The sequence below is a fragment of the Humulus lupulus genome, chromosome 2 (genome assembly GCF_963169125.1).
Source record: "Humulus lupulus chromosome 2, drHumLupu1.1, whole genome shotgun sequence".
Lineage (NCBI taxonomy): Eukaryota > Viridiplantae > Streptophyta > Magnoliopsida > Rosales > Cannabaceae > Humulus > Humulus lupulus.
In genome coordinates, this window is record NC_084794.1 from 153,785,760 (window position 1) to 153,800,172 (window position 14,413).

The 14,413-nt window shown below is 36.1% G+C and overlaps 1 protein-coding gene across 5 annotated transcripts; it reads left to right on the plus strand.

The window, feature by feature from the left end:
* The first annotated feature begins 1,190 nt into the window (after window positions 1-1,190).
* Window positions 1,191-10,455, plus strand: LOC133818636 (protein SET DOMAIN GROUP 40). Of its 5 annotated transcripts, XM_062251635.1 has the most exons (7): window positions 1,194-1,370; window positions 1,469-1,616; window positions 1,846-1,998; window positions 2,147-2,287; window positions 2,433-2,711; window positions 9,741-10,086; window positions 10,174-10,455. In XM_062251635.1, the coding sequence occupies exons 1-7, from the start codon at window positions 1,228-1,230 to the stop codon at window positions 10,398-10,400; spliced, it is 1,437 nt and encodes a 478-aa protein (XP_062107619.1). In that variant the 5' UTR covers window positions 1,194-1,227; the 3' UTR covers window positions 10,401-10,455. The 5 variants fall into 5 exon arrangements, with proteins under 5 accessions (XP_062107621.1, XP_062107619.1, XP_062107617.1 ...); XM_062251633.1 differs by having other exon boundaries at window positions 9,741-10,455; XM_062251634.1 differs by having other exon boundaries at window positions 1,195-1,370; window positions 1,846-1,977; window positions 9,741-10,455.
* Window positions 10,456-14,413: the final 3,958 nt, after the last annotated feature.

A 14,413-nucleotide genomic window follows, 5' to 3' on the forward strand; every position in this document is an offset into this window, starting at 1 on the left:
CCTAACCATTGGGTCAATCTTGGCATCAATGGTGGATAATGAAAGCCTAGGGATTAGCACCAAACATTGATTGGTTCTCATTCAATCTTAAAGGATACATGAGGATCGTCATCTAACAAGTGTGCTTCTTTAAACCTCCAAAACAAAGAAAAGCACTTACACCATATGTGTCCTAACGAAGACATAACAAAGAGTCTACAAGAACACCTAAAGTTCTTCTTATAGACTTGAGGGCAAGTGTGATGGTGTAAATTTCGCACTCTTAAAAGACTAGAATTTCTCATGGGGTGACACCCCAACTCGCATACAAGGCCCCTGGGTTCACTCAGAGGGCCAGGCGAGACCCTATCTCGTACATGGGGGGTTCACTCGCCAACATAAGAGACCCTTGTCTTGCAAACGAGGCTCTATCTCGCTCAGGTGTCGCGTGAGACCCTCTGTCTTGCGCATGAAGCCCTTGCCTTGTGAGGTCACTACATGTGCCTCATGCCTCCCTTGCGCACTCGGCACCTCGCGCTTAGCACCCCATCTTGCGCAAGAAGCCCCCGCCTCGCGAGGCCGCTGCCTTGCGCGCACACCCGACACCTCATGCCTCGCGCACTCGACACCTTGCACTTAACACCTCTTCTCGCAGATGAAGCCCTCGCGTCGTGAGGCCACTACCTCATGTGCGCACTCAGTGCCTAGCACCTCGCCCAAAAAAACATTTTTTTTAATAACAATTGTACATGGCCCAAAATCTGAAATGATGCTTATCCCAATTTGAAACCCGCACCGACCCACCACCAAAATAGAACCCAAACCTGCAAAACCCACCCAATGTGCACCCGTAGCAGAACACATTTGGAGAAGCTCATCTTCATTTTTGTCCTTTCAAGATTCTTGAACGATCTTTGGCACCAAAAAACAAGTAAAATATTTTCACTCTCTCTTGTATATTCCACCTATTTACCATTTGCTTTCACCTTATATTTTACAGAGCATTTAAACAGAAGGATATCTTATTCAGCAAAAAAAAAAAAAATATATATATATATATACAAAAGGACTTATGTGAGACTAAAAGATAAAGTTTGGAAATTTAATTGTTCCAAAATAAAAGTGAGGGACTTAAGTGATAATTTTAGAAAAGATTGGGGACCTCACCTTCATTTAAAAAAGTTGTTAATAAAATAAGAGAATGAACATTTTCGGCGACAAAGAAAAGTAGGGAAAAGCAGAAGAGTAATGGATGAGAAGCTTGAGATCCTTCTGAAATGGGCAGCAAAGGTTGGAATTTCAGACTCAGAAACTTCTCAAGTTCAGACCCATCCCCCACTGACCTGTTTAGGTCACTCTCTCTTCGTTTCGCATTTTCCCGAAGCCGGCGGGTACGTGAAATGAGCTACTTTCCGTTCCCATTTCTCTGTTTTGTGACCCAGAAAATCAACCTCGTATACTAATCTGACTCTTTTTTGGAAAACTACAGAAGGGGTTTGGCGGCTCTGCGTGACATTAGAAAAGGAAAGTTGATTCTCAGAGTTCCCAGATCAGCTTTAATGACCAGAGAGACTGTACTCAAAGATGAGAGACTATCTAACGCTCTCAACGCCCATTCTTCACTCTCTCCTACTCAGGTTTCATTCTGCTTGAAAATTTTGTTTTGCTCTGTTTGGTTGCTGAGAAACTCGAGCAACAGGAAATATATGACTTGAAGATGGACTATTATGATAGCTTTTGTGGGTTTCCCTTTGTTTCCCGTATTTTATTTTCTTTGGTTTTCTCAACAGCCAAACAGGGATTTGCTTATAATACTCTTACTAATCATGGGTTTGTTTATTATATCTTTTTTCTTTTTGTTAACAGATATTAAGTATTTGCTTATTGTATGAAGTGGATAAAGGAAGTAGCTCTTGGTGGTATTCATACTTGATGAATCTTCCGATTAGTTATGACGTTTTAGCAGCTTTTGGTGAATTTGAGAAGCAAGCTCTGCAAGTTCTGTCTCTTTCTCATCATGTACTTTTACTGTGTTGTCTTAGGTTAGGTGTTTACTTCTCTTTGATTGAGAATAGCGGGACTCTAAAATTTACTTATTTATTTTTAGGGAAACAAATAAGTATTAAGGAAAAATGACTTCCGAAGTAAAAAATTGTGTGGTTTCTAGGTGGAGGATGCAATTTGGGCTACACAAAAGGCCACGTTGAAGGCTGAATTGGAATGGAAAGAAGCTAATGTGTTGATGAAAGAACTTAACCTCAAGCCTAGACTTCTTACCTTTAAGGCATGGCTTTGGGCGTCTGCTACTGTAAGAATGCATTTTCCCCTCCCTTTTGGATTTAAAATGTTATATGGTACATATGTCCTCCGAATTCTCCAGGCAATCTACATTTTCTTTAATGGCGTTAATTCTTATGAGTTTGATGAGTATTTTTTTTTTCACACCTTTAAAGATATCCTCGAGGACCTTGCATGTACCATGGGATGTGGCTGGATGTTTATGTCCTGTGGGAGACTTATTTAATTATGCTGCACCTGGAGAAGACTTAAATTTCAAGACGCAATCTTCTTCATTTGGAATTAGCCATTGTGTAGATGGGCATGACCCAACAGATATGTTACACTCAGAACAGCTTGATTATCATTCAGGAAGATTGACTGATGGTGGTTTTGAGGAAGATGTTGCTGCATATTGCTTCTATGCCAGGAGACATTATAGAAAAGGAGAGCAGGTATCACAAAAATAGTATCAAAATAAGTTCTGTATGAAGCCTTTTGATATTTAAAAACTCAATGGAAAAAATCTGCTGATTATTTTGATAGAATTAGAGCCTTTAAATAGGCAAATACAGGGTATATGACATTTGTCAATATTCTAGACTATTCTAATCCCTAAGAATGAGGAACAAAATTATCTAAACTAGGAAACAAATATCTTTGTTGATAATTAGAATAATTAAGACAACATATTACAAATAATTTATATAATTCCAAATCTTTGCTGATTTGGTTCTAATTTTCAACACTCCCCCTCAAGCTAGACAGAAAATATCTTTCATGGATAGCTTGTCAATTAAGTATTCGAACTGCTTAGTTGGTAACCCTTTAGTGAGAATGTTTGCAATCTGATTTGTAGTGGGAATTTAAGGCATACAGATGAGTCCATTCTCCAATTCCTCTTTTATAAAATGTTTGTCAATTTCCACATGTTTGGTTCGATAGGATTGTGAGCTATTAAGATAGCTCATTTGTTATCACAGTAAACCTTCATTGGTGATTGAATTCCCATCTTTAGTTCTTCAAGAGGTTTATAATCCCTATATCTCACAAATGCCAAGTGCAACTGCTCAAAATTCAGCTTCAGCGCTACTTTGTGCCACCACGCTTTGTATCTTACTACGCCAAGTAACTAAGTTTCCTCCCACAAAGGTGCAATAGCCCGTGGTTGGTTGATCTTCTGTCAGTGACGCTTCTTGCCCAATCAACATCTGTGTAAACTTCCACTCCAAGAGTATCATTCTTTCTAAACAACCCTTTTCCTTGAGTGCCTTTTAAGTACTTCAGTATCCTCTTGACTGCATCAAAATGTTCTACTCCAAGAGAATGCATGAATTGACTTACAACACTTATTGCAAAGGCAATATCTGGTTGGGTGTGAGACAAGTATATGCGTTTTCCCACTAATCGTTGATACTGCTCTTTATCCACATGTGCATCTGAACTTTTAGGCTGAAGCTTTATATTGTATTCCATAGGTGTTTCAGCAGGTTTACATCCAAGTAGACCTGTTTCTTTGAACAAATCCAGAACATACTTGCGTTGTGAGACAACAAGCCCTTCTTTAGACCTTGCAAACTCCATATCAAGAAAATATTTTAAGTTTCCAAGATCTTTGACTTCAAAATCTTTTGACAACAATTTTTTATTCTCTGCAAGTTTTGTGTAGTCATCCCCTGTCAAAACTATATCATCAACATAGATGATAAGCACTGCTATTTTTCCACTTCTAGAGTGTTTGTAGAACATGCTGTCATTAGCCTGACTATCTCTTTTTACAAGCCTTCCCAAAACGTTCAAACCAAGCCCGTGGTGACTGGTTAAGGCGATACAAAGATTTTTGTTTGTTTGCATACCTTTCCATTTTCAAATTTTCCTTCAAATCCTGGAGGTAACTCCATGAACACCTCTTCTAGTTCACCATTAAGAAGTGCATTTTTAATGTCCAGCTGAAATAAGGGCCAATTATGATGAACTACTAGAGAAAGTAAGACGTGGACTGAGTTTAACTTAGCAACAGGAGAAAAGGTCTCCTGGTAATCTATGCCATAGGTCTGAGTAAAGCTTTTTGCCACCAGCCTCGCTTTGTATCTCTATGCTGCCATCTGCTTTGTATTTGACTGTAAAGACCCATTTACAGACTGTTTTCTTCCCTTGTGGTAGATTGACTACTTCTCATGTCATATTTTTATGGAGAGCTTTCACCTCTTCTAAAAATGCTATCTTCCAATTTGGATCATCTAATGCTTCCTAGATGTTTCTTTGTACAAACACATGAGAAATATTAGAAGTAAATGCTCTATGAGTTTCTGATAACCTATGGTAGGATAGATATTTTGCAATAGGATGTTGGGTAAATGACCTAGTTCATTTTCTAAGTGCAATAGGTTGATCTAGATCAGAAAAAATAGGATTATTGGAATTTTTAGGAGAAGAATCACCTGAGGTATCGAAGAGACCAGTTTTTGGAGGAGACGATTGGGGTGGAACAAACACATGAGAAATATTAGAAGTAAATGCTCTATGAGTTTCTGATAATCTATGGTAGGATAGATCTTTTGTAATAGGATGTTGGGTAAATGACCTAGTTCATTTTCTAAGTGCAATAGGTTGATCTAGATCAGAAAAAATAGGATTATTGGAATTTTTAGGAGAAGAATCACCTGAGGTATCCAAGAGCAGTTTTTGGAGGAGACGATTGGGGTGGAATAATCAATTGATCTTCATTAGTTTGATGAAATCGTCGTCTAGTGTAAACACGAAGTTCAAGATTATTTGGTGGTACTTCTGCTTGTGTCTCAACATGCAGATGACTTAAATCATCAACATTTTCATTTCATGGGTTGGAACATTGGAAACATCATTTAGAATCTGGTTGTTGTTTTGGTAATCAGGTAATGAGTAAATCCTAGGAATAGAAGTAGAGATATTTAAATCCCAAAACTGATCTTCATAACTTCTCTCCCCCACAAGATGAGTTTTTTCAAAATATTGTTTTTTTTTTCAAGAAATATTACATCCATACTAACATGAATTTTTTTTGTCACTGCAATCCAGCATTTATATCCTTTTTTATTTGAATCATACCCCAAAAAAATGTATTTTTCTGCTCTAGGATCTAACTTGGAGCGAAATTGTGAAGGAATATGAACAAAAACCATGCAACCAAATATTTTTAAATCAAGTTTAGAGGTTAAGCGACTTGCTGGAAAATTCTTTTGAAAGCAACTCAAGGGAGTTTGATAGTTCAAAACTCGGCTAGGCATTCTATTTATTAAATAACATGAAGTTAAAACATCTTCACCCCACAAATACTTGGGTACATTCATAGAAAACATTAGAGCTCGACTTACTTCAAGCAAATGACGATTTTTACGTTCAGCAATACCGTTTTGTTGAGGGGTGACATGACATGTGGACTGGTGAATAATGCCTTTAGACTGTAAGAAAGGTCCCAAGTATTGATTAAAATACCCAGTGCCATTATCAGTTTGAAGAATGCTTATTTTACTTTGAAATTGGTTTTCAATCATTTTATGAAAGTCTTTAAACAAATATTCAACTTCAGATTTAGCATTCATAAGATAAACCCAACACAATCGAGTATGATCATCAATGAAAGTGAAACCATATTTTTTTTCGGACAAAGTTGTAACCTTTGAAGGTCCCAAAACATCACTGTGAATTAGATAAAAAGGACGAGACATGCGATATCCAATAGGTTTATAAGAATTATGATGACTTTTAGCTAAATAGCAATGTTCACAATAAAGTGACTTTAAATCCACACCTTTAAACAAACTTGAAAATAGATGTTTAAAAAAAAAACCTAGGGTGCCCTAACCGTTGATGTCAAAACATTATTGTTTCATAAGCAGAACTAGTACTACCACTTAGACCTTGAACTTGTTCGCACTCACGACAATCATCAAAATAATAGAGGTCATTAATCAATTTAGCACTGCCAATTGTCTTCCACGAAATCTGGTCCTGAAATGAAACGCACAGTAAGAATCAGAGAAAACAACATGACAGTTAGAGTCTTTTGATAGCTGGCTAACAGAAAGAAGGTTGCAAGAAAATTTAGAGACATGAAGAACAAATTTTAATTCAATATTATTAGATATTTTTACAGATCCTTTTCTTGTGATTGGTGAAAAACTACCATCTGCAATGAGAACTTTGTTATGTTTGGAACAAGGAAAATGGGAGTTAAAAAATGTAGAATTATTTGTCGTATGGTCGGAGGCACCAGAATCGATGATCCAAGGTGCAAACAATAGAGAGCGAGTAAGAGCATTCGAATTTCTACCCGTTTGTGCCAAAGCAACATGAGGAGTACTATATTGTGTATTAGAATTTAGCAATTTCAGAAGTTCAAGCTGTTCTTTGCTGAGAATTTGGTTCAGATTGGAGACTTCGTGTGCAGTTGGAGTAGGATGGTTGTTCTCAAGGTTTAAAAAAGCGTTTTTAAGCCTCAATATGTTTTCTTTTTGTGAGGCGAAACGTAAGCCTTGAGACGCATTGAGGCGTAAGCCTCAAATTTCTAATAGAAAATATATTTAGATACATAAAATATCATGATAATAACCCAAAGTTATTTAGAGCATAAAATAAAACATGCAATATCTTGTAAAACTCAAACATAGCATAAAATGTCTCATAAACTCGAACATAACATAAAATGTCTCATAAAGCTCAAACATAAAATTGTCTAAAATTATAATTTAAAGATAAAAGTTTTCTTTCTAGAGCTAGAATTCTAGATTCTAGTTATCCAAGAACAACTTGAGTAGTAGATGGTGATGGTGATGCCCTATCCTTGTTTCAAGTACTCAATAAATTCATTCTTAACTTCATCGGGTACTTCCATACATGGTGCAACATTCTTCCTAGTATGTGCAAGGTGATCTTTCAATCTCATAACACCTCCATTGATAATCTTTTTGCAATATTTGCATTCAAGATAAACATAATTTTTCTTAGTCCCTTCTACTCCCACATCAACCTCAGTACTATGCTTCCAAGCCAGGTCTTTTTCTATTTGAGTGACTCCCTCCAACAACACTTTTATTTGAGCTTTTAACCATTTTACTACCTACAAATAACAAAAAATAACAAAATAAATAAACATTTAAGTTCTAACCACTAAATAAAAAGACTAATAAGTTTTATTAGAAAAATACCTAACAAGGAAGGTTTCTGCTGGCTGGGATTGCTGGTTTCTTGCTCTGCTGTCTTGACCGAAGAAGAAGAAGAAGAGAAGTGGTCGGCACTTAGAGTTTTAAGTTTTATTTGAATTGGGCTTTATATGTTTTTATTTTTATTTTTAAGTGAATCTGAATTGGGCCTTATTTGTTTTTGTATTTATCAAGTTAAGTGATTAAGCCCTCTCTAAAAAAAATGGGCGTAAAATGATTAAATAAAAAACATTAATTTTGGGCTTTATAAATTGGGCTAAGAAGCCCAAATTTCATTTAACTTACAGAGGCTTAAGCCTCACTACTGCCTTGAGGCGCACCAAACAACCAATGCCTCTTTCCCTCCTGCCAGGGCTTAAGCCCTGAAATGTTTTTTGGCCACCTCTTGAGGTGCGCCTCAACAACGCTTTTTTAAACAATGGTTCTTCTCTACGCCACCTCTAGTGCTCTTCCAATCAGCTAGTTTTCCATGTAACTTCTAACATGTTTCACGAGTATGTCTTGGTTTGTTGCAATAATCACACCAAACACGTGCTTGCCCATTAAAAGATGGTTGTTTTTCAGAGAAACGAGCAGTATTAGCATCAAAAGTAAGGGCAGAATTTTCAAGTGGTTCACCTGATTTTTTTCCCAGCATGACATTCCGGCGACTTTCTTCACGCCTAACTTCAGAGAACACTTCGCCTATTTGGGGTAAGGGCTGTCTACCAATGGTACGTCCACGAACCTCATCAATTTCGACTCTAAGTCCAGTAAGAAATTTGAAGATCCGATCATCCTCCATTTTTTTTTTCTGATGGTGAGCAAGATCCTTAGTGCTCTCCCATTCATAGTCATCAAACAAATCGAGATCCTGCCACATTCTCATCAGAGAATTAAAGTACTTTGTCACTTCATCATCTCCTTGTACTTCCAAGTTTCAGTTGCATTTCAAATATTTGGGACTGATTTCCCAAATCTGAATACATTTGGGTCACCTTATCCCATAATTCTTTTGTCGTGGAAAAACACTTACAGTTAGCACTAATATCTTCATTCATAGAATTGACTAACCAGGCCATAATCATAGTTGGGGTCAGTTTTTTCAGGCGCCTTAATGTCTCCAGTTAGATAACCAATCTTGCCCCTCCTACGCACATACATCCTCACTGATTGTGACCACCGCAAGAAATTTGCCCCATTCAGTCGTTTGGTAGTGATCTGGCAGCAGGGTTTTCAGAAATTTCAGAAATGTTTTTCTGAGGCTAACTGAGACCTAAACAGAGGCTAAAATGGCTTGGAAAGAACTTGTCTCTGATACCATAAAAACTCAGAGGAAAAAATCTGCTGATTATTTTGATAGAATTAGAGCCTTTAAATAGGCAAATACAGGGTATATGACATCTGTCAATATTCTAGACTATTCTAATCCCTAAGAATGAGCAACACAATTATCTAAACTAGTAAACAAATATTTTTGTTGATAGTTACAAATAATTAAGACAATATATTACAAATAATTTATGTAATTCCAAATCTTTGCTGATTTGGTTCTGATTTTCAACAATATTTATGTTTTACTTGTTTGGTCGTTATTCTTTAATCCTTTTTATTATGCTTTGAGTTCCATGTGTCTCAGAAGCAAAATATTAGTGACTTTTTGATGTGTATCATATTTTTTTCCGAAGGAATGTGTATTATCTGTCTTTTAGATTGTGTCTCTGTTTTGTTCAATTATTCACTCAATCTTTTTCTGAGAAAATTGAGAATTGGGTTTCCACATAGGTTAATTGATGTTGGAGGCAGTCTCAATTCATGGATTTTGTTTCCTTTAATACTTTGGGTTCACTAAGTTGTTGTTTGAAACATGACTATCAAAGGTCTTTGATTAGTTTGTTGAATATGTTTTCATTCCGAATGCATATTCTTAAAGAAAATTTTCATGTTATCCATTTTTTTTTTGTTACAGTATGTATATAGCTGTCATTTAGTTGACAAATTACATTAATTTTAGAGATCCTAATTGACATATTTTAGTTTCCTAAGATAGCTTCACTGATATTTGTGTATAAATATATATTATTCTTTTCAATGAAATGAAGTTGAATACCATTGGTCTACGTAATAGTCTTGATTATTAGTGTCTTGTGCCAAAATAGTTGCTTTTTTTTTTTTTGAGATCAAAGGTAAATAAAAAAATAAAAAAGAAGAAAAAAAAGGGAAATAAATTTGCTGAATCGTTGATCTTTCAAGTCAGTGGATGAAATTGGATTTCAGATTGACATGAAAGTTTATTTGCTGCAGGTCTTATTGTGTTATGGTTCGTATACAAATATAGAGCTTCTTGAACACTATGGCTTTATCTTGAATGAAAATCCAGGAGAAAAGATCTTTATTCCTTTGGAATCTGAATTGTGCTTCTCTAACACTTGGCCTATGGAGTCCATGTATATCCAGCAATGTGGAAAACCTTCTTTTGCCCTACTCTCAGCTTTGCGTTTATGGGCAACCCGGCCAAACCAACGAAGATCTGTTTCTCATCTTGTTTATTCAGGATCCCAAGTCTCAGTTGAAAACGAGATACTTGTAATGAATTGGATTTTGAAGAAGTGCAATTTTGTCTTGAAGAATTTGCCAACATCATTTGAAGGTGACAGTTCGCTTCTAAGTGACATTGAGAAACTACAAGATTCTTTTAGTTCTGTGCAGCTGAAGAATGTTTTGGCATCTTCAACAGGTCATATTCGCGCATTCTTGGAGGCCAATTGTTTGGAGAGAGGGGAAAGTAGTGCTAAGATGCTATCATCTTTGAACATTATACAGGCCATAGGTAGGTGGAGATTAGCTATTCAGTGGAGGCTAAGCTACAAGGAAACTCTGATCAATTGCAGTTCTTATTGTTCTAAAGTTATCGAGTCCCTTTCTTTTCAAAATGACTCTAGAATTGACCTTAGTGTAATATAAATTTAGTGGTTTCATCGCTCTTATTTAATTTTAAAGGATTCAATAATTCTAATTCTGTTGGGGAAGTTAATGGCAGACTACGAATACATCAGCCAAACGAGTCAAAAGATGCCTGTATTAGTGAAAAAAAAATAGAGCGAGAATGAAAAGAGAGCAAAGAGAATAATGCTTTATTGATTTTGAAATTTTGTTTTTTACAATAGTGGTTTCTGCATAAGTTGAGACTTGAGAAGAGTTAGTAGAAAAAAAGACCTTGTCTTGGGGTACCTATTAAATTTTGTAGTATCCTTTGAGCTGTAGGTGTGGGACTCTAGGAGACGCAAGGTACTGACAGTTATTGACAACAAATGAAATATAAGGTCGGGTTATGGTTAAGTAAATGAGCTTGCCAATCAAGCTACGACATGGGGTAGGGTCAGGTTAAAGATCTGGTATCATTACTTAATTTAAGATTTGGTTCCATGATGGTAGAGGCAGGTTTGACCCTTAAATACCCTGAATTAGTGAGAAGTTGAAGGGTAAAGGGTCTTTGAGAAATTGAAATATTGAAAATTTGAAATGCCTTAGTTGGAACGAGAAACTCAAATGGTTTTATCATTGTTACTAGCAAGGATGTCATCATTAAAACATAAACTAGTATGGCTAAAAGAAATTTTATCATTGTTTTTAATGAAGAATGAGTGATCAAAATGAGATTATTTAAAGCCATTTGCAAGTAAGGTGGAACTTAGCTTCGCATGTTATTGCCTAGAAGCTTGTTTGAGACCTAAAGAGATGATGTTGATTATGGAGAGATATTTTCTTCTGTTGCCATGCTAAACTTCATATGCATCCTGTTATCTATAGTCGCTAGTCTTGACTATGAGATACGACAAATGGACGTTAATACAACCTTTGTCAATAGCTCTCTTGATGAAAGTATCTACATGGTACAACCAAAATGATTCATGCAAAAGCGGCAGGATTAGAAAGTATGCAAATTACTAAAATCCATTTATGGATTAAAACAAGCATCCAAATCTTGGAATCTCAACTCTGATGAGACTATTAAATCATACGACTTCAAACAAAATGTTGATGAAGCATGTGTATATAAATCAATCAAAAATAAGATAACAATTTTCTTAGTTCGTTACGTGAACGATATTCTACTCATTGGTAATAATGTAGAAACATTATTGAAAGTAAAGAAATGGTTGGTTGAGAAATTCTACATGAAAGCTTTGGGCAAAAGGAGCTAGGTTCTAGGAATCCAAATCCTAAAGGAAAGAAAGAACACGCTTTTTGTACTTTCTCAAGCATCTTATATTGATAAGGTGCTGCAGAGATTCTCTATGAAAAATTTCAAGAAAGGCCAATTACCAATCAGACATGGAATTGTTCTTTCCAAGGAGCAGTATCCTAAGACACCTCAAGAAGAATATGATATGAGAAAGTATTCCTATGTTTCAGTACTCGGGAGTCTAATGTATGCTATGTTGTGCACAAGACTAAACATCTGTTATGTAGTGGGAATTGTCCGTTGTTATCAATCAAATCTTGGTTAGGAACATTGGATTGCAGTAAAGCACATTCACATGTATCTTTGGTGAATGAGAGACTACATGCTTGTTTATTTAGGGGTAATATAAACCCCACTAGACACACTGATTCAGATTTTCAATCAGATAGATAAAATTATAAGTCGACATCTAGATCAGCATTCACTCTTGGTGGAGGAGCTGTAGTATGGAGAAGTATCAAATAATCCAGTATTGCAGATTCAACCATGGAAGTCGAATATATAGCGGTTTGTAAAGCAGCTAACACTACTACAACATGAGCTATTTAGGGCTCTCCAGGGGTGACATGAAAGACTTTTCATGTCCTTATTGCGCAAGTCATGATAGCCGAAGTCGTGAAAGATACTCACTATTCACGTCCCCCAAAGAAAGACATGGAACAATATTCATGTCTCCTTGTGAAAGATGTGAAATACGGTCTGTTTGGGTCTGACAATTCGGAGACTTGATACTTATTTTTTATTTTTTTATACACTATTCAAGTGATACCTATTTTTTTTAATAATTTTTATTTATATTATTTAATATAATTAATATGAGTAATAAATAGATAAAAAAAAACTGAGCAATTCGGAAAATTGGAAACTTCAACACTAAATTCCAATGCTCATCAAAACATTCACAGGAAATACTCATAAAATTTTATAAAAATATGCATGATTGTGTCAAAACATTACATCGAAACATATGAAAAGGAAGATAGGAGAATGAGAATAGTAGAATTTGTGAGCAATCTAACTACAATCATCCAAACATTCAAGTGAGATCAACAACCATAAATTGACAAATAAATAAATAAATAAATTTTTATTATCTTCAGCAAATATCTCCATCTTTCCATCTTTGTCCTCCTTTTTCCCTTGTCTTGTTCTCTTCTGTTCCCATTAATAGACTCCTTTAAACCTCAAAGAAAAAAAATAAGAGTAATGAGAAACATATTTCTAACATATTTCAACCAATATAACCCAAAATTTAAAAAAAGAAAAGAAAAAATCACAATAAAATTAATAGAGGAGTACGAGAAAATGGAATATTTGTGCACCAAAACAACACAAAAACAAAATGAAGCACAAGAGTGAGAGAAGCAAGCCCACTGCAACGTCCCGAAATCTTTAATGAATTAAGTGTATGGATTAGCGTCCCGGGAGGACACATGGAGTAATTATATGCTTATGTAATTGAGTATGCACGAATATGTGTATTAAATGTGTTTAAAGATCCGCTTTGTTAAAAATGAGTATTTTCATAATTTTGACCTGTTGATGGTATAATTGTAATATTACATGCTATGTGCTTGAGAAAACATTATTATGTGGATATATTTGTGATATTCGACATGAGTCGATCCTTTTAATCAATTTAGCGAAAAAAGTTACAACGAGGATTTATGCTCGGCTTGGGTGAGCCAATGGGTATTTTGGTAATTTCATATATTTTGAGAATTATTGGAATATGAGATATTATTGGGAAAAAAATAATTGTATTTGGAAGGTTAGAGGATTTAATTAGGAATTTAGGGTGTAAATTGAGGTTTAGTGGTATTTAAGCTAAATGACCCTTTTGCCCTTGGAATGCTTAAATGAGAAGTTAGGGGAGAGGGTAAAATGGTCATTTGACCCAGGATTAGACCAAGACAGTTGCAGCCTACCACTTCACGTTACACACTCTTTACCTCTCTTTGTATCTCTTCTGGAATACATGGTAATGGCTCTACCACAACATAGGCAAGATTGAAGAATTTGGTGAAATTAAGAGTTTCAGAGGAGATTCAAGTCTTTAAGGGGAGGATTGATGTAACGCCCTACTTCCTTAGAGCCGTTACCAAGTGAGTTTAAAAATGTGCTTTCAACTCGCTAATCGAGGTTTTAAGTCAAACAATGTAATTAAGCCATAAACAAAGGAAAGACTTAAGAAATAGTAATTTCCATAGAAAACTATAAAAGTTTTACACTTGGGATCCCAAAATATAGTTTAGAAATATTTACAACATATAAACTGAACCAAGTCGGCTAGACGACAAAATCTAGGTTTTTTTATAAGCATCTCCCAAAATCCTCTGGCTGTGGCAGCCAGGCTGGCCAAACATGTACACGCCGCCTCACACCTGCTGTACTCATGGTTGGTTGATCTTCTCTTTACCCGTACCTGCACCACAGAGCATCTGTGAGCCGAAGCCCAGCAAGAAAACCCACAAACAGATAACATATGCAACACGTATATCAAGCATATAAAGAGGCCACAAATGGCTAAGCACATACGGCCTAGCCGTCCCAGGCGTTTACCAGGCCCTGGGTTCGCGGACCACGTCGTGAGGATATCCCAGGTATCCTTCTAGGGACTCACCCTGGCAACTCGCACTCCACGTGCTCAACGCTGCTCCCGGCCCCTTTCCGTTCTCGGCCTTGCACTCAACGTGCCCAATGTCGTTCCCGGCCCTTCGCCGTTCTCGGT